At 43.0% G+C, this 20,441-nt stretch overlaps 1 protein-coding gene across 1 annotated transcript; it reads right to left on the bottom strand.

Moving 5' to 3' along the window:
- Window positions 1-8,040: 8,040 nt before the first annotated feature.
- Window positions 8,041-13,691, bottom strand: LOC311619252 (keratin, type II cytoskeletal 6A). The gene is made up of 9 exons (XM_084877429.1): window positions 13,084-13,691; window positions 11,743-11,957; window positions 11,356-11,416; window positions 11,103-11,198; window positions 10,814-10,978; window positions 10,204-10,329; window positions 9,181-9,401; window positions 8,901-8,935; window positions 8,041-8,788 (listed from the first exon to the last, which is right to left on the bottom strand). The coding sequence occupies exons 1-9, from the start codon at window positions 13,603-13,605 to the stop codon at window positions 8,571-8,573; spliced, it is 1,659 nt and encodes a 552-aa protein (XP_084733555.1). The 5' UTR covers window positions 13,606-13,691; the 3' UTR covers window positions 8,041-8,570.
- Between the last annotated feature and the right edge of the window lie 6,750 nt (window positions 13,692-20,441).

Raw genomic sequence — 20,441 nt, 5'->3', positions numbered from 1 at the left:
GGATGCTTGTTTTCTGAGCCATGCTGACTAAACCCTTCAGAGCTTCCTGGGAAACAAAGGGTCAAGGCCTGGGGAGTGCCTTAGCTCGCATGCCTATGGGAGTGATGGGAGTGGGAACTGCCACAGCTTTCTCTCATCAAGCCTCCCGAGTGAGCTAGCAGAAGCTAGCTTCCTCTTCCTTTCCTCCTGGGTCATTCATTTATTTCCCGAATGCCCCCTCTCCCCGCGCCCCCAGGTGCATCCAGCCTGCCTCTCATCCCTTTCCATTCTTGTTTTTCTCAGCCATCACTTTTTGTCTGGAGTGGCCCACTTCCTTCCTTCTTTGCCTCCTCTCTCTAAATTTTTTCACCTGGATTGGTGTTTCCAAAGCTGGATTGTCTTACTCACTGACTTCTGTAAGATAGATGGAAATAGATACGTCTTTTACTACTTCCCTTTCTTCCTCACTCCCTCTTCTGTGACCTTTGACCTTCATTGTCATCTTTACTCTGGTGGACAATGTCTACCTAAACACCTAGACCACATGTGTCAAACACAAGGCTCGCGGGCCAAATCCAGCCCGCCAGGCCTTGCAATGTGGCCCACACTGCGCTGTCATCACTGCACTCCGCTGTCAGTTTATGACATTGTCAGTTTATGACTGTTCAGTAAACCATTCGGCCCGCGATTTAGGCTGGATTTTAGATTTTGGCCCCTTCTCTGATTGAGTTCGACACCCTTACTGCCAGGGTCGCTGCCCCCTTTAAAACCTTAAAACTTAGAGACTAGGAACACTTTCCCTCCTTGTGCCAAGGAAGGTTTCTTTGATTTTATTTTAACCTCCAGTTTTATTCTACTTAGAACTCACCCACAGAAGCCTTCTCAGATAAACTGTGCACAGGTGCTACCCTCTTTATATTGCTCCTTGAGAACATCCGCATGTGGCTTTCACATTAGTGTATTTTTCCACCTGCACTTGTTTTCTGGTGGTCTGGATGTGAGTTTACCTCTGAGGTTTAGGGTGTTTCACAAATAGAATTGTGGCAGAAGTTCAGTTGACAGAGGTTGCCTAATTAAAGAACAGCTATGCATTCCTGTCTGTTCTCCAGGTCTCCTGAGTCTCCAACTTTGTATTATTGGGTCTTTCTTGGAAGAGTTTCCTTGAGGTTTTGGGGAGTGGTAGATTCAAGAGTGATGGTATTGGCTCTGGTGCCCAAGCCTGGGAGTGCCAAACTCTTTGATGTCCTTGCTCCCTGCCTGTTCTTCTCAGGGTGGTCTCTCCCATCCTCAGAGGGACCCTGAGGCCATTGATAGTGGTGGATTTCAAGGAGACTGGGCCACTAGGACTGTGGAGGTGGGTGGAGGTATGCCTGTCCAGGTGACGGAGTGGAGAGTGCACCAAAAAACTTTGGCTTCCAACCAGGTCAGGGGCAGAGGAGGGCAGGCTGGGGGCAGCAGGTATTAAATTCTGAGAGCAGGCTGACCTGCTGCACAGAGCCAGGGTCTCTAGACACAATCTTTAAGGACTCAGGCCCCTGTCACCCAATCCCTCAAAAGCTATATCCCTCCCAGACGGCTCTCTCCTACTATCTTGGAGAGTCTTGCCTGCAGTTAATAAATGTTTATTAGCAACTATTTAGTGCCAGGTATTCAATGTCCTAAGCACAGGCAACAGATCTGTGAAAAGATAGACAAAGCCCTCCCTCCTGGAGCTCACAGTGAAAGGGAAAGGGCAGAGGAGGCCATTTGGAGGTGCAGTCATAACATGGGTCTCCCAGTTTACAGCTCCTAGAGTGTGGAGAAGATAGTTTCATGTGGTGACACCTGAGACTCCCAATCAGAAACACTTTTCACCTTAACTATTCATGACAGGGCAGCCGACTTCCTCAATATTTGTGTCTCTAAGGTGCACCCAGCCTCTCTCTGGGGGTCAGACCCTCCACCTCATGGACCTCTTTGTTCCCGCATTCAGTGGCAATATTGTTCCCCAAAGGGACTAAATGTGCCAATTGACCTCAAGAAACTACCAAGATTCAGGACTTGGGACATGTACTTGCACATAGCCAGACCTCACCTGATCTGCTCCCTTTACCACCCACATAACCAGGCATTTCACTTGGGCTCACATTTGATGGGCAGGTGGATGCAGAGCTTTGTGCAGGTGAGCAGGCAACGCTCAAGTTTTCTTTAGTCAATTTTAGTGGCAAAATTGGGTGCTTTCCCCCCACATTCAAACATGTGTTTAGGAGTAACAAGATGGAGTAGCCACTTCCCTCCAGGGTCAAATCCTTCAGACACATCCAACAAGTATGCACATGCAAAGCATGGACACACATGTCTTAGGAACATCCACAAAACAATAATCCACACACGAACATGCTGCCAACTGGATGCATAGGGCAAAGAAGTAAAGCAAAGGTACAGAGTCAGTCTTTTAAAATTTGAAGGAGACCTTAGAGATGAGGACACCACGGACAAGAACATACAGCCATTTGGTGGCCGAGGCAGAGCTCCTGATTCCTCCTGATGCCCACATTCACCCCACACTTCCCTCACATCATAGAGCCCAGGGAGAAAAGCTCCCCATTGCCTGGGAAGCACAGTTGGAACCCTTCCTATAGTGAGAAGGTCAGTGCAATGCTAGCATCTTCAGGGCCTCACACTATAGTGACTATACCCCCAGAGAAAGCACCTGAAGGGATTTAGACAAGATTTTTCCAGGTGCATCTTGGCCATTCCCCTCTGACCACTCTAATGGCCTCATTTGTTCCCAAGACAGGAGCATTTCACCAAGTCTCTCTGGTTGGTGCTCAGGGGCTGCCATAGAGGGACATTGCTGGAGAGGAAAGTGGGGGTGAAATGGGGTGCCCCTGCAGCTCCTCCTGGAAGGGAGTGGCATGACCAATCATAGGATGGAAGTTGAAGGTTTCAGATGAGCTTTGCTCTTCCTGTTGGCTCTGAGGGTCACATTTCGGATACACAAAAGAGGATGTAGCCTCCTGAGCATGGGAGGAGAGGCTGGGGAGCTGGCTTGGTCTAACATTTCTCATGGATAAATCACAGAGTGAAGCCATCCAAGAATACTTAAGATGGGATTGTTTATCTGCTGAACGTACACCTACCTTGTCTGTAAAGCTGTGCTTCTGTCTGAGGCATCTTGGTGATACATCATTTACCTGGGTGTTTCCATAGGCAGAAGGGTGTGGGGTCCTGTTTTCCACCATCTCCCAGAGGGTTGGGCCCACAGGACAACCAGCCTTGGCCTAGGAACCCTTGCTCATTCTGGGCAGTCTGGTGCCCAGCTGACCTGTGGGCACCAAGTGAGCGCACACCGATAATAAGGATGGTGACAGAGACAATGGTGCTGAGCCCACAATTTGTTAAGCTGGGAGAGATTGACTCAAGGTCCTAGAAAAGGGTATCTGTCAATTGCCCTATTTAAGAGGGGCAAACAATCAAAAGTACAGACACAGAGGGATGAAAAATTACAGCCCATGACTCATTATTACAAAAGAATTTGTTTCTTTGAAGGATTCAACAGAGAACTCAATGAGCTGACTCTGTTTGCACTCAACGTGCAATGGATGTGTAGCTTTGCAGAAGGCTCCTCGGGTGGGAAATCTGACATATTTCTGGAATCTGATGGGATGAAAGAGTTTCCACTGAACAGACCACACCATGCCTGTGATGCAGGTTACATCTGAGCGACCAGGACACTGCTCTCACTCCCTCTCTGGAAAGAGGATAAAATGCTATATGATCCCACAGGCAGAGATGGCCCAGCACCCTCTGTGAAATTCTGGATGTGCTCCCATCAGGCCAATGAGAGACACCAGTCCTTTTAAAGGAATCTTGCAAGTGCTTTTCATTTGCCCCAAGCACTGGCTTAGTAAGCAAGAGTTGGTCAACCTGGAGTGAGCCCAGAGACTAATGAAAATGACGAGTGAATTGGGAAATAGGAAGTGTGAGGAAAGGGGAAAGTCATTATGGTAGGAGACCAAACCTGTTTGTTGTTGTTGTAGTGACCAGGGAAAACACTTGAATCTTGGCATGAAAAATTCAATTTAGTATCAAAGGGCTTCTGTGGTCTAATTGTAAACAAGGATACCCTCTCTCCAGAGAAGTTGTGACACTTTTTTTTTTTTTTCCCTGTAATGATGTAGAGGGTGTGATTCTTCAATGAATGAAATTCTTTTTTTATTTTTTCTATTTTCTTGGAGCATTTAATGTCTCTCTAAGATAAGCAACCTGTACTCTCTATTTTGATAAGGTTGTTTAGGCATCATGGTATTTTGTGGATTTAGTTTTAATTTATGATTTTCCTATTTCTTTAAAAATTTCCCTTTGAAAGAACTGACATCCACTTAACCTCTCTGAAGTTGGACCTGCCATTGATCAAATGCTTTCATACTTTGCACACATTGCCCTTGTCTTATGTGGGTAGTGTGTGTGTGTGTGTAGTTCTGGCTCTGCCAGGAGAGAGATTTTTTTCCTAGGGTAGCCACATAATTCAGTTGAATCTAACATGTACCTACCTTCCTGTAAATTATCTGTAGGGTCCAGAACTCAGCTATGCCACAGGTAATCTTACACTGTATTTCTGGATGACTCTGCTGGATTGCTGAGTGGCATTGGGTATACATGAGCAAATAATGAGGTTTGGAAGACAGTTTTTGAGACAAGGATAACACAGGCTAAAGACAATCACATTCTACTTATCACTCCCTCATTGCCAAAGAATAAATAACAAGTCAGAGTAGGGAAAATAAGGTTCCAGATATCAATAAGGCCTCTCAGAAAGAGAAAAGAAAAAATTAAGCTTGAATTGAGTCCAGAGCTGGAGGAGGAGAGAGCATAAGCTGTGCCAGCTAGGGCAAAAGCATCATCCCTCTTCCGCCCAGTGTGGGCTGGGATTCTCAAGCTCAAGGGCAGAATGGGTTGGTGTTTGCCCTCAGTGTGTGAATATGGCACCAACTGATATCATCCAGCAGATACCCCATTTAGTGAGCATCCCACTCCTATGCCTGCTCTTTTCTTTCCGGGGGATTGGCATCTCCACCAGAGGGCATGCAAAGCAAGAAAAGGCTAGAGTGCTAGGGTAAGGCCAGGTCAGTCCCTCCTTGTTCTTACCTGCACCTCTCCCCAGGGCCAGAAGGTGAAATGATAGAGTCAGAGTCTGGATGAGATCACACCTCCCTCCCACGGGGGAAGAGCACAGATTCTGAAAGAAGCCAGGTCGATTCTTGGATCCTGGCTCTTACTCGTCATTTATCATTATAACTGAGATAAAGTTCAGCAAGGTGAGTGGATACAGAAATCAATAATTCTCATGTACTACCTTTTAGTGACTATAAAATATGATAGGAAAGAAAGGATTCTAATTAACAATACAAAACCTCTTAAGATACCTAGGGATACCTAATAGTAGCAATAACAACAAAAGAAAATGCACAAAAGAGCCAGAAAATACTGAAAAACAAATGAACCATGAGTAGGAATTGCTGTATAAGAAATCAACATGGAATACAAAGCTCTAGTAATTACAATGGTGTGATTACACAGAAATCAATGGGACAGAAGAGAAAACCAGCATGTAACAAGAGTGATATTTCAATGGGAAAAATGAAGATGTTTACTTTTACGTAGAGAAAAGTACAAAAAAGAAAAAAACAATTGCCCAAGTTCCCACTTTTTAAAATTAGTCACTATTTATATTTTGACTTATTTGCTTTCATCCTTATTTCCATATTAACAACTTTTAATAAGTCACATACATAATAAATAAACACAATGTCCTTTAAAAAAAAAAAAAAAGTCCATGGCTCAAGTTCCAGCTAAGCTGGCCAACCAGCTGGTCATGCTGTCTCCCTCCCCCAGGGTTAATCCTGAGAAACTGTAGAACAAATGGAATACATGAATAGGCCTGGGGTAGAAGAGAGGGGATGGTTAGAGGAAAGGGTCTTAAGTTTGGTCCTTGCCTATTGTCTGCCCCTTTAAAGTAGAGATCCCGAGCAGTAGTGCCCTGTCTGTAGTCCAGTACTAGAGCAGATCTACTTCATAGGTAGAGTTGCCAGTGTTAGCAAATAAAAATACAAGATGCACAGTTCAAATCAAATTTTAGGTAAACAACAAATAATTGCTTAGTGTAAGCATGTTCCATGCAATATTTGGGACATACTTATGTGAATTTATTTTAATTGTTTATGTGAAATTCAAATTTAAGCAGGCACTCTCTATTTCAGGGGTCTTCAAACTACGGCCCGCGGGCCACATGCGGCCCGCAGAGGAGTCTGATCCTGCCCGCCAGGTTTTTTGGGCAGTGAGCGCAGCCGAGGTGTTACAGTAGGAATTAGTAGTTCATATAGTCCGGCCCTCCAGCTCTCTGAGGGACCGTGATCTGGCCCCCACTTTAAAAAGTTTGAGGACCCCTGCTCTATTTTGTCTGAGTGGCCCTATTTATAGGTGATTGAGATAGGTGTTTACTCTGTATCAAGCTCACTGCAGAACTGAGTACTCAGCTGGTCTTGACTCTAGGATGGTGAGGGAGGCCTGTAACCTATTCTCATGGAGCTTCTCATGTGGAGAGAGATAACCAGAGTCTGAGACTGTATCATCGGGAAGTTTCCCTATTAGCTTCTAGGATTTATACAGCACAGCAGTGCCTAAGCTCTACTTCCACCATGTCCTTGATCTTGATCTCAAACCTCATGTCTATATAATAGAAGGGTAGGGAGGTCCCTAATTATCAAAAGTCTCTTTGTGCCCCAAATTTCTGCTTAGTGACCAACTCAGCAGCAAGACTCTCACCAACCTGCAGGCAACCATGGAACAAGGCTAGTCTGTAACTTGACTCACAGGGATTGTACCATGATTTCAGATTATAAAAATATTATTTTAACTGAGTTGATTGTAGTTGTTATTAGGAGTTTTCCTTGCTTATTTATTTATTTATTTATTTATGCCTATAGATAAGATTGGGCATAAAATACCTGATTAGCCAAATTCTAGAATAAGCTTGTACAAACATGGCCTGAAAGATAGAATCCATTTCTGTCTAAAAGTCAAAATATAATCCTGACACTGATATTTGGGAAGAGTTTAATGAATCTCCAAAATCTATTTTTGCTTATCAAAATTTGCATGCATCTTTACACTGAAAATGGTTTTTGGATATCTCATCACAAAAGGAGATTGTTCTCAGCTAGAACCACCTACCTGCTTGTCCACATGGACCATTGTTCAATCTTATCTTTTTGCCAATAGCTTTTCAGAACAAAGCTCTGAAAAGAGCTTTTATTAATATATTTTATTGACTTATTTTATTTCAAAGTTATGGAGATGTAATTAACAGACCATCAAATTTGCAGGTCTATAAATTTTAACCAGCATTTGTCAAGAGAACTTCTTCAGTGAATCCAACTGTCTTTGGATGCAAAGGAAATCTTTCCCAACTCATTTAGCACTATGTGGCTTTATTAATCCATCTACCGTGATCTGGGGATATTTCCCTTTGGTACTAACTGGTTTAATACATCTCAAGATGATATATACTAGTAAGGGCAACTAGCTTTGTGGCAAAAGTCTTCATTATCATAGAGAGGAATCAAGCATTTTGCCTCTTACCAATTGGCCTCTCTTGCTGGGTCAATACAGTGTTTCCTTGTTTCTGGGTAGGAGTAGTGAGGGGTATCTATGAGAGTCTCAGAGATCTGGGTGGAGAAAAAGCCACCAAATGATGGAGCTTGAAAGACAAAACCCCTCAATTATGAGGTTATGCTGATTTAGCTTCCAGGACCCTGGCTTCCTTTTCTCTAAACACTCTTCATTCTGAAAAAGAGACTTGAGTAGCAGATGACTGAATAGTTGTTGGTAGTCATTGACTCACAGAATAGCTGAGTATCACACAATGCTGACTGATACAGTTGGGCATGAAGCAAGGTAAATTGTCAGTGGGGCTGAGAAGTGGTTCTCTGAACATGAGGACCATTGTGTGGTATGAGAAAGTTTCAGAACCGATACACAATCAGAGATACTAGTCTAACACAGATTCTTTGTATTAGAAATATGCTTTATTGAACACAAAAGAAAGCAAAGAGCAGAGAAAAATATTGCAGTAATATAACTCTGTACATAAGAGTGTTGTGTCAATATCATCTAGGGACACTGATGGAAAGATAACTTATTTGTCCTAAGGACAACTCCTGTGTGGAGTTATAATGAGTAGGGCAGTCAGACATCAAAGGCAAGATTCCCCATTCTGTAGATGATGTAGGTCAAGTTTCAATTTTCATGGGGCATAGGTCATTTTCTTACCAGAATTATGGCAGACTGATATAACTGATAATAATATGGGAACATCAAAAAGATGTCTACATGTCTGCATGACACTGATTGTTGACCTTCTTAGAGTGAATAATGAAAGCTCAGATCTAACAGGAATAGATTAAGGAAATGAGGACTTGGCAACTTGAGCTTAACCCAGGGACCAAGAGAAATCTGAGACAGGAGAAAAGAAGCAACCTGAAGAGAGGGCCATGCAGCTGAAGAAGAGGCCTTGAGACAATGTGGGACCAAGTGCCAATGGGAGGCCTTCAGTGCTTGTAGCTTTTCCTGCTGGAGGATGAGGTGGTGCTGTATTTGATGGTGGAACTGCTGCCCCCAACAGAGCTGAGGCCACCTCCAAAGCCTCTGCCACTGCCAGAACTGAAGCCACCTCCAAGGCCGTGACCACTGCCATAGGAGTAGCCGCTGCCTCCGCCAACACCACCGGCACTGCCATAGCCACTGGAGACGGTGGACTGCACCACAGCTGTGGAGGGAAGGGGGACAAGGACACACAGATATGGTAAGCTCATTCTGCCAGCCCAAGCCAAGTCAGAAGAACTCAAGGGTAAGGGAGGGAGGCAAGCAATGATACTTACAGATGTTGACTGGTCCAACACCTTCCCCACTCAGCCTAGGAAGGAGGAAACACAGAGACCATGAGACCTCAGAGAACCACCACTGGACCAGTGTGGGAAGCCTCCATGTGAGGACAACCCATGGGAAACTGCCTTTTCCATGGTTCTCTGAGAGTAGTAATTATGGCCATCACTAGGAGCTTTACTGTTTTGGCCATCACTAGGAGCTTTACATTTGTGCTCACTGGCTGCACATCATGGAGAAGCACCCAGATGACAGAGGAGGTTGTAAGTTTCCCACCTGCACTCCTCGCCTTCCAGCAGCTTCCTGTAGGTGGCAATCTCCACGTCCAGGGCCAGCTTGACATTCATCAGCTCCTGGTACTCCTTCAGGAGCCGGGCCATGTCCTGCTTGGCTTTCTGCAGGGCGTCTTCCAACTCAATCAGCTTGTTCTTGGCATCCTTGAGGGCCATCTCCCCACGCTGCTCAGCATCAGCAATGGCGGCCTGCAGGCTGGCGCACTAGAGGGAGAGATAAACAGAATGAACTTGCAATCTAGTCCTCCAGAGGAGACTAGCTGTGGTTCCTATTTCCCAGTGTGGAAGAGAGCCAGAGCCCAGATGGCATGGAAATGCAGCTCAGACCCTTTCTATCCAATCTTTGTCCATTCTGCAAACCTTATCTAACTTATGATTCATCTGAAAAAACCTGTGCCGCTTTCTATTAACCACCCTGCATGAGGATGTGGGGGCTGACTGGTGGAAGGTACTACAGCAGATATAGATCAGGGGACAAAGGAAGAAATGTACCCACTAACTTGTTTTGAATCTTGACAGCTTTTGATAATCTCATGTAGCAGCCACACTAACTTGTACAAAATCACAAACATTTTCATGGAGGTGATGCGATTCTTCCACCTCACAATTTTAGGTGACAATAGTCTTTGTCAGATGTCTTTGCTTGACTATCATTTTTTTTTTTTTACCTTGAATCTTGAGCAGATTTGCACCAATCTTCCTCACTTCCTGGCCTGCCTTTTCTTTCCCAGTTTCCTCCATTCAACTGTTCTGTCATCTGTGTTCAATGCTTCTAGGCTATATTTTATAGCTCTGACAGGGGAAACTGGTTTTGTCCACCTGTTTCTATCATGCTCTTGAGTTTGGATCCATCTCAACTACCTTGAGAACTCACTCAGGATAGACACTGAATTGTGTCCTCTTCCTATTGTCTCTCAAATTCCCAGGAATCACAAATGATGGTTAATGACCATGTGGTGGTCTAGCAAGGAAAGGATGCTTTTATTATCCTTAGTCCCCACCATACCTGTTTCTTGACATGGTCAATCTCAGATCTCAGCCTCTGGATCATGCGGTTGATCTCAGCAATCTCCTGCTTGGTGTTGCGCAGGTCATCCCCGTGTCTGCCAGCTGTGACCTGAAGCTCCTCATACTGTAGCAAAGAGGGAGAGAAGCTGATGTATATGGGCTTTCACATGTTAACAGCGACTGTCACACTTTTATTAAATTAAGCCTAATGGCTTCTCCAGAAGGATTTTGGGAAATGCTGATACTAGGTCATTGGATGCTCTACACTAATCTTAGACCAATGTTGTCATGAAACCAATGCCTTTCTAGTTCTCTTCAGAACCATCAATGCCCTGCACTGGTTTTCTGAGAGGCAGAGTCAGTGTGAAGCTAATGCAAAAATCATTAGATTCTTATCTACATCAGCATTTCTCCCGCATGAGTTTCTTTGACTTACCAGAATTGCACATAAATTCTGTCAATATCTACTCTATCGTTGCAGGGTACACATTCTGTGAGAGGCCAACAGCTTCATTAGAAGTGCATTTACACTGTAAAGTCTGATAGTCTTGCTGGTATTTAGGGAATGAACACAGGAATTCATCAGCAGCTGCCCAATCACTGCTCACCTTGGTCTGGTACCAGGACTCAGCCTCAGTCCGACTCCTTTGAGCAATCTCCTCATATTGGGCCTTGACTTCAGCAATGATGCTGTCCAGGTCCAGGTTACGGTTGTTGTCCATGGAAAGCACCACAGAAGTGTCTGAGATGTGGGTCTGCATCTGAGCCAGTTCCTGCAGAACATAAGATGGTGAGATCATTTTCTCCTGTAAAGTTTACAAGCTTCCCAACCCCAATATCTTCCACCCTTTTGCAGAGCCCCATTAGAGTAACTCAAACAAAGGTGTTGATGCTTACGGCTTCATAGAAGGCTCTGGTGAAGTTGATCTCATCCATGAGAGCATCTACCTTGGCTTGGAGTTCAACCTTATTCATGTAGGCAGCATCCACATCCTGGGGAATAAGCCAACACCCTGGAGTGAGCTGAGCCCTCCTTCCCCATCTGCCCATCTTTTAGCTTCCCCACCTCTCATCTTCTCAGATGTGAGTGGGAATCCAGATTTTCCTCCTTTGGAAAAGAAACATGAACCCCTGGTTGTAATCAGCTCACCTTCTTCAGAGACACAAATTCATTCTCTGCGGTGGTGCGCTTGTTGATTTCATCTTCATATCTAGAGTAAGAAAGGCATACTTCAGTGGTGACATTGATACAGAAAAGTCAACTTGGGGTCAGAACTTTCCATAATGGGTATATCCAAGGGCAACTTTCTTGACAGTATGCCTCAAAGATGAAATTGAGGTCCCTAAATTGTTTTCTTCTTTACTCTCCCTATGCACCTATATGGTTTTTTGCTTCATTTCTTTCAGGTTTGTTTTTAAGCAATATTTGTGATTTTCATTTTTATGGACATATTTTGCTACAAAATCATGACCACATGTCAACCTTGTCTTGAAGTGTGCAATTCTGGAAATTGACCCATATTTCTTCTAAACTCACTTGTTCTTGAAGTCCTCCACCATGTCTTGCATGCCCCTGAGCTCTGAGTCCAGGCGGCCTCTCTCCCCAACGATACTGTCCAGCTGTCTCCTGAGGTTGTTGATGTACTGCTCAAACAAAGGCTCTAGGTTCTGCCTCACAGTCTTGGTGCCCTGCTCCTGCAGCAGGGTCCACTTGGTGTCCAGGACCTTGTTCTGCTGCTCCAGGAAGCGCACCTAGAGGAACAAGTGATTATTTGCCAGATAAAGGAAGAAAGTCATGTGAGTTGTCAGGCCTTTGTGGTCACAGCATTAGGCTGTGTATATAATGTAAATATCTGTGTTTTCCGACGATCTTAGGCTCTACAGCAGCAGTTCTCAACCTGTGGGTTGTGACCCACAGGTTGAGAACTTGCTAGCAGGGTCGCTTAAGACCATCAGAAAACACAGATGTTTACATTATGATTCATAACAGTAGCAAAATTACAGTTATGAAGTAGCAACGAAAATAATTTTATGGTTGGGGGTCACCACAACATGAGGAACTGTATTAAAGGGTCGCGGCATTAGAAAGGTTAAGGATCACTGGCATAGAGGCTCAAGCTGACAGTTTTGCTCCCTCAAACTGTTTCTATTCACACCCCACTGATCTCCGTGAAGTTCCCCCATGGGCACATAGATGCTCTCACCCTCTAAGTAACGGAACCTACCAGAGACCTTCAACATTTCTTTTGTCAAGTGCAATCACACATCTAGTTTAAAAGTAGTGTTTCCCTAATATAAAGCACAACATTTTTATTTAGTTATGACACAGATAAATGTTCAGAATCTAATAATTAAAATTTAAATCTAATTAATAAATGGATTCCATTCTAACTGCCCATTCAGTGCGTGAGTGTCCTATAAAACATCCGTGTTGAATGGTCATTCTCTGTTTCTAAAATCAATTAGTGTTTCTAGGAGACATGTAAGTGTTTCTGTCTTTTTTTCTAATCCAGCTAGAATATCTTTTTCTTTTATTTTTTCTCCACTATCCAAGCTCTAAAGCAATTTTTATTGGATTTTTATTTTTAATGTCTTAGATTTTCCTCCGAAGGTAAAGTTAATTTATTCCATTTTCTCATTGCTTTTTCTTTGCTTTAGGGTTATCAAAAGTTGAGGATTCGTTCTAGCCTGAAATGAGGGACATTTAAGATATTCAACATCTCTAAATGATTTCCACCAGCTACTGCCTATTGGATCCCAGGAGGGAGCCAGTCTGAGTTCCTTTTTCCCTCTACCAGTCTCCCACTGAGAAAACATGTGTTGGTCCTCTACTTTGGAGACTCTGGGTTCCCACTGGAGGACAGGTCCTCTGGCTTACCTTGTCAATGAAGGAGGCGAACTTGTTGTTGAGGGTCTTGATCTGCTCCCGCTCCTCAGTCCGCACCCGCTGGATGGTGGGGTCGATTTGCAGGTTCAGAGGAGTGAGGAGATTCTGGTTGATTGTGACCTCTTGGATGCCTCCAGGGGGGCACACAGGGAAGCCAGCGCCCCCATAACCACCACTGAGCCCAATGCCACCACCATATCCACCGCCATAGCCAAATCCACTCCCTGCTCCACCTCCAAAGCCAAAGCCACCTCCAACTCTGCCACCATATCCTCCACTGATGGCACAGCTGCCAACTCCGATGGAAATCCTCTTGGAGCCCCCCAGGCTATAGAGGCTCCTGCTGCCAAAGCCAGCTCCTCCACACACTCCACCGAGGCCTCCACTGCCCCTGGAGCGGGACACAGAGACACTGCTGAAGCCAGAGCGGCAGCCCCCAGGGACTCTGGCTGAGCTGGCACTGAAGCCACGGTGGCTGCTGCTTTGGGTCCTGATGGTGGATTTGCTCGACATGGTTCCTGAAGATGAGAAGGCTGAAGGAGGCGAGAGAGGCTGGAGGGTAGAGCTGAGAGCAGCAGGTGTGTGATGCGTTGGCAGGCAGCAGTTTATATATAGTGGAAATGGGCTGGGCTCAGTCCTGGAAGGTGAGCTTGCAGATTGGGGAGGGTTGGGCTTTACAAGCAGTGAGATCACAGCTGGATTATTAGAAAAGTTATGAAATATGAAGATTGCATATTGGCTTCCTATAGTCAGGGAAAATTTTCTTGCCTTCTAGCTTTGACTTGATCTGAGTACAATAAGCCTATTCTCAATTCAGTGAGCTAGGAGTTAGTCACTGAATCACACAAAGGCTCTGCATTTTATGCTTGTGTATCAGAATGTACTAAGTGCTCTCCTCTGCAACCTATTTTGTTCAGCAGAGATACTGAAGCTCAATACAGGCTGTTGGATATGCCTAATAGAAAGATTCCTGTTCTTTTTATTGATTACAAAGTTAAAAATGACTTTTCTTCAAGGTAAAATTTGACACAGGTAGATAAGTAGAATAACACCTCGATGTGCCCTTGTGTACTTATTACCCTGCTTTATAAAATGTATCATGTCACGGCCAGACTTATTTCTTCTACACTCCCACATACATTCTCTTTTCCAATTATGTTTTACTTAACTTTATCTCCCACCTCTTGATTCTCTTTTAATACTTAGGATTGTTTTTTCATATATGCTGGCTTTTCTCCACCTTCACCTGTTTGTCTCTTATTATGCATTCAGCAATGTCTTATTTTCTTTGTACTGCTTTCAGTTAGGGCTTTATTTCTATTGTGCCTTTTAAAAAAACAACAACTCCTTTTTTATCCATTTCATAGAGGAAGGGAAAGGGAGGGGAGGAAGAGAGAGAGAGAGAGAGAGAGAGAGAGAGAGAGAGAGAGAGAGAGAGAGAGAGAGAGAGAGAGAGAGAGAAGAAACCTCAATGTTGAGAATCATTGATTGGCTACTTCCTGTACACCCACCCTGGGGATCAAGCCCACAACCCGGGCATGTGCCCTAACTAGGAATTGAACCATGACCTCCTGGTTCATAGGTTGATGGTCAACCACTGAGCCATGCCAGCCAGGTGACTATAACCCCACCCCCCTACTTCTTTTCTGAGCTCTACAGGCTAATGTTTTAATCTTTTCTTGTCTCACTAGGGGTCCAGTGAATGAATTTGTGTACCTTGAAAGGAACTGTGGGATGTGAGGCTGTAGTGAGCACAGGAGTGGATCTTGGCCCATTCTCCACGCCCCTGCCTAGCCCCTTCCACCAAGGCCCCTGGTCCCCTGTCTGCCAGCAGCACCACTCCCACTCTTACTGAAGCCACCCCACTCTCACACACTGATGGTGCTGCCCCACTAGTACCCTCTGATGGTATGGAGCGATTGGGGCCAGTGCCAGCAGCAGGTGTGAGTGGCAGCTGCTGTCCAGATTGCCCCTCAGGAGCAAGGGGAAGTGGAGAAGCCCTCAGGGGCGGTTGGGCTGGGAGCAGCCACTCCCACCCATTGATGGTGCCAAGCGACTGGGACTAGCAGTGGGTGCAAGTGGCAGCTCTGGTATCAGCAGTGGTTGAGAGTGGTGCCAGCACATGTGAGTGGTGCACATGTCCCCTGGTGGTCAGTGCATGTCATAGCGACCGGTTGTCTGTCTGTTCTGCCATTTGGTCTATTTGCATATTAGGGTTTTTTATATATAGATCATGTTGCCCCTTTCTTTTTTGATTTTGTCATGGTATTTATTTCATTGACTTTCAAAGTCAATATAATGTTATTTTATTGCGACTTTTTCTGTTGAGTGTTTTTTGTTTTTTCTAGTCCCTGAATTTGTAAAAAAGTAAAGTATCTTCTGGTGGCCCTGGAATGGTTCTTTTCTGACTAGTGCTCATCTCTGAATGAGGTGAGCTACTTCTGGATCTGAATTTGCAGAAAGGATTCTGAGAGGAGGGGCCAAGGCCATCTCCAGGCTAACAGGAATTCCCATTATGACACAAGGCTGGGGTAAATAATTATTTTAATATTTAATTCAGCATACCAACGAAGATTGCCACAAAGTGGTTCATAATTCATAGTCTTTCTTTGCTTCCCCAACACAAGGCTGCCAGCAAGCCTTGACTGATTCCTTGTTCAATGCTGCCTTCAGAGTTTCTTGATACTTCATGACATATGGGGACCTGCCTCCAGCCCACACACCCAGTTCTGACTGCTGCAACATGAGCTTCTTGGACTTGCACCTGAGGAAGTGTCCTTTTCATCGGCTTAGTGGGAGTTTCATGAGTCAATAGTGCCTGGCAAGTAGGAAAGCCTCAGCATTTGCTTTGTCTGGCATTCCTTTGTGGTTTTCCTGTTGCTTGGTTTGGATTTGTTTATTAGAATGTTTCCACTGGCTTTTTCTCAAATCTTCAGCTCGGGGAAGCTACTCTCTCTGTTTTCCTAATAATTGTGAGTCAATTCTTTACCTTTGTCATATATATATATATATATATATATATATATATATATATATATATATATATATAGTAATTTAGGGATTTTAAGATTTTTTTGTGTGATTGAGGGTGGAGTTAACCTTTATGTTTCTTGTTCTTATTGTTTTTAGGTAAATCCTGAGAAGCGGGAAATGCCTCCCTTTCCTCTGCTAGGTTATATTCAGAAGTCTCCCATCCACATATTTACATTTAACATATAAACTAAAATGTTAATTTAATAATTTTAAGTTAGAAATATTGATTTTCCTCTTTTGTAATTCATTGAAATAATTTTATTCAATGTAGATATCATTGACCTCAGGGCTTCTCTCTTTTCTAGAACCATGTTGTGGGTCATCTGAAATGTTCCTACAGGACATCGTATTTCCCATCACTAGAAATTTAATTCCAAACATATCTGTGCTCTTCTCAGTATGACACACTACTTTATGACTTACATAAAATTTGTATTATTGAAAATTTCAAACAGATACAATTAAAGAGAATAGCATTCAACCAACATATTCCAATTACCCAGATTTAATGATTATCAATATTTTATCATTATGGTTTAATCTAATTCCCCTACTTTTTATACCTTTATTCTCTATTTATTTTGTTGAAGGAAATCCAGATATCAGGTCATTTCACTTACAAATATGTCCATGCATGTCTAAGTAATAATTACTTTTTCATCTAAATCTGAATGTAAATAGGTATTAGATTTAATTAAGGAAGGACTAGATTATGATATAATAACTGTTATGCAGTTAGATTAAAAAATGTAGTCAGTGACAAGAATGCTCTGAGTTCAACCAGTGTGTAGTCTGACAGTGAGGTGTATTGACTCTTTATGATTAGGGGACCACAAATAGAGGAAGACAGAGTAAGTGCCATTCCCACCTCATCAGATCAAGGGTACACACTGTCAGCATGGCATCACTGTTGATATTAACCTTGATCACTTGGTTGAGGAAATGTTCATTAGATTTCTCTACTGTAAAGTTACTCTTTTACCCCTTATTCCTTTGTAAGGAAGTCAGTAAGCCTTGACTGATTCCTTGTTCAATGCTGCCTTCAGAGTTTCTTGATACTTCATGACATATGGGGACCTGCCTCCAACCCTCACTTAGAGGGGAAGAGTTATTCTCTTCCTTTCTGAAGTGGGAACACCTATGTAAATGATTTGGAGTTCCTCTGCATGAGAGTATCTATCATCCCTTAGTAATTATTACCCAGTCATTTATTCATATTAGTATGCTCCATGAATATTTATTTTATACTTTATATTATAACCAAATACTGTATCATATGTTTTAATTAATTAACTTCTAGCTCAGATAGTTCCAATTTGGCTTTTAGGAGCTCTTTCAGAGGGCTTTTTGATTAATTCCTTACTTTATGGCACTGAAAGATGCTCCTGTGTAATCATATATTTCCCACCCCATTCCTAGAAACAATAGTTTCTCCTTCATTCCTAATAAAGGAGCCTTTAGTTTCAATGGTATCAGCCAGGGTTCTCCAGAGAAACACACCAATAGAAGATATATGAGATACATAAGAGGCCCAGTGTGCAAAATTCATGCAACTGTAGGGTCCCTAGGCCTGGCCTGCAATCAGGGCCGATTTTCCCTGGCTGCTGACAGCTGACACTCTCCTCCCCTCTATCCTCCCCCCCACCCCCACCCCCTGCCTCTGTGTGTGTGAGGCTCACTCACACCTGTCTTGGCTTGGTGCCACATGGTTCTGCCACCACCACCCTAGGTTCCTTGTTCCCCATTGGGTGATTGGGGCCTGTGGGCTGAGGGCACCTCCTACACTGAGTGTCTGCCCCCTGGTGGTCAGTGCAGATCATAGTGACTGGTCATTCTGCTGTCCAGTTGATATGCATATTACACTTTTATATATAGACATGTATACACACATATTATAAGAAATTGGCTCATGTGGTTTTGGGAGGTTGGCAAGTCTAATATCTGCAGAACTGATGTCCCAGTCCAAGTCCTAAGGAAGACAGTTGTTGCCAATCTAGAAAGCACCAGTCCCTAATAGGAAAATAATTTGGCAAGAAAATTCTCTCTTATTTAGTGGAGGGTCAGCCTTTTGTTTTATTTCAACCTTCAATTGATTGGGTGAGGCCCACTTATATTATGATGGGCAATCTACTTTAGTCAGTCTATTAATTCAGATGTTAATTTTATCTAAATACACCCTCACATGATAGAAGAAATTATAGACACCAAAATCTCGGACATCTCTTGTAGCAATATGTTTACTGGTACATCTCTTAGGATAATGGAAACTAAGGAGAAAATACACAATGGAACTACATCAAAATAAAAAAAAAACTTCTGCACTGCAAAGGAAACCATCAACAAAACTACAAGAAAGCCCACTGTATGGGATAATATATTTGCCAGTGATACATCTGATCAGGGGTTAATCTCCAAAATATGTAGGGAACTCATACAAATTAACAAAAGGCAGACGAACAACCTAACTAAAAAATGGGCAAAGGACCTAAATAGACACTTCTCTAAAGTTGACATACAGAAAGCCAAGAGACATATGAAACAATGCTCAAAGTCACAATCATCCAAGTTTGGAGTTCCTTTGCATGAGAGATGCAAATTAAAATGACAATGAGGTATCACTTCACACATGTCAGAATGGCTATCATCAACAAGTTAACAAACGACAAGTATTGGCGAGGATGTGGAGAAAAGGGAACCCTAGTACACTGCTGGTGGGAATGTGGATGGTACAGCCACTGTGGAAAACAGTATGGCATGTCCTCAAAAAATTAAAAATGGAGCTCCCAATTGACATATCCTAAGAAACCTGAAACAGTCATCAGAAAAAATATAAGCACCCCTATGTTCATAGCAGCGCAATTTACAATAGCTAAGATTTGGAAACAGCCTAAATGCCCATCAGCAGATGAGGGAATAAAAAAATTATGGTACATTTACACAATGGAATACTACATGGCAATAAAAAAGAAAGAACTCTTACCATTTGCAACAGCATGAATGGACTTGGAAAATATGCTGAGCAAAATATGCCAGAGAAAGATAAATATCACATGATCTCACTCATACGTGGAATCTAATGAACCAAATAAACTGAAGATCAAAATTAGACCCAGAAACATAGAAGCATGAACAGACTGTTGATCCTCAGAGGGAAGACATGGGAGGGTGGGAAAGATCAACCGATGAACTTGTATGCATATATGCATAACCCATGGACACAGACAATGGAGTGGTGAGGGCTTGGCCTTGGGGGAAGGGGGTGCGAGTGAGCTGGAAGAGGTTAATTGGGGGGTGGGGGAGGGGAGGAGGACTCATGTAATACTTCAACAATAAAGATTTTAAAAATAATAAAATAAATACATCCTCACAGAAACCCCCAGAATAATTTTTGACCAAATACCTGGACACCTTGTAGCCCAGCCAAGAAGACATAAAATTAACCATCACGTTAATACTGGGTAATGGTTTTGGAAGCCAAGATCTGGGAGCTAGAAGTGCTCATTGCTATTGGGGTGTCACTGTTTCTAGGCACCATTAGGTGATAGAAAAATATATATACTATAGTCTAGCCCCTGTATGTGCACATTTCTATAAATATGTAACCATCTATCTGTATTAAACTAAACATAACTTCATTCTGATGTCACCAACTCTAATTCATTACTATGTGGATCATTTTAGCCTTTTTTTTTGTTTATCTATAACCTCAAACACAAACAGTGATAAACCTTGCTCCAACCTTCTGCCTTTTACTTGCTTAATTCTTCAATCCCAGTGTAGGTGAATAGCAGTTTCAGAATTATTAAACAATATCCCCAGTGCGGAAAAAACCTTATCAACTAGAGCTCAGTGTTTATGTACAGCCTTTAGTCTTGCAGATTTCACTTATTTCCAAAATTACTTAGGTCAGTCAGCCTTTTTAGTCCTCACACCTTTCAATGAGGTTGCTTTACACATTTGTAATACAGAGAGATTCATTTCACATCATGCATTCCATCCTAGGATTTCCTAACCTCCTAGGTTATCCTTTTTAAAAATTTCTACCATTCAGGTTCATAATATGCTGCAAAATTCTATAAGTTTTTACAAATGCGTAGCATTGTGAATTCACCATTACAGTATCATACGGAAGAGAACCTTCCCTAACCCTCCTTCTCTGTGCTTCACCTATTTAGCCTTGCCTTTCCATATAGACTTTAGAATTAACTTGAATCTTTAGAATCTACAAAAGAGATTGCTGGACTTTCAATTGAGATTGTGTTGAATCTGTATAGCAAATTGGGAAGAATTGGTATTTTAACGATATTAAGTCTTCC

This window comes from Pipistrellus hanaki (genome assembly GCF_964339955.1).
Source record: "Pipistrellus hanaki genome assembly, chromosome: 3".
In the NCBI taxonomy this organism is placed as follows: domain Eukaryota; kingdom Metazoa; phylum Chordata; class Mammalia; order Chiroptera; family Vespertilionidae; genus Pipistrellus; species Pipistrellus hanaki.
The sequence above is the reverse complement of the archived record's forward strand: the minus strand, read 5'-3'. Positions and strand labels throughout refer to the sequence as shown.

What these genes read in the sequence shown, in the direction of transcription:
- LOC311619252 (XM_084877429.1), bottom strand. Translation starts at nt 13,605, where the DNA reads ATGTCGAGCAAATCCACCATCAGGACCCAAAGCAGCAGCCACCGTGGC. An exon ending in AGTCCTGGTACCAGACCAAG is followed by an intron (nt 10,330 to 10,813) that starts GTGAGCAGTGAT and finishes TCTTTGCTACAG; the next exon opens with TATGAGGAGCTTCAGGTCAC. An exon ending in CTGGAAGGCGAGGAGTGCAG is followed by an intron (nt 8,936 to 9,180) that starts GTGGGAAACTTA and finishes CCTCCTTCCTAG; the next exon opens with GCTGAGTGGGGAAGGTGTTG.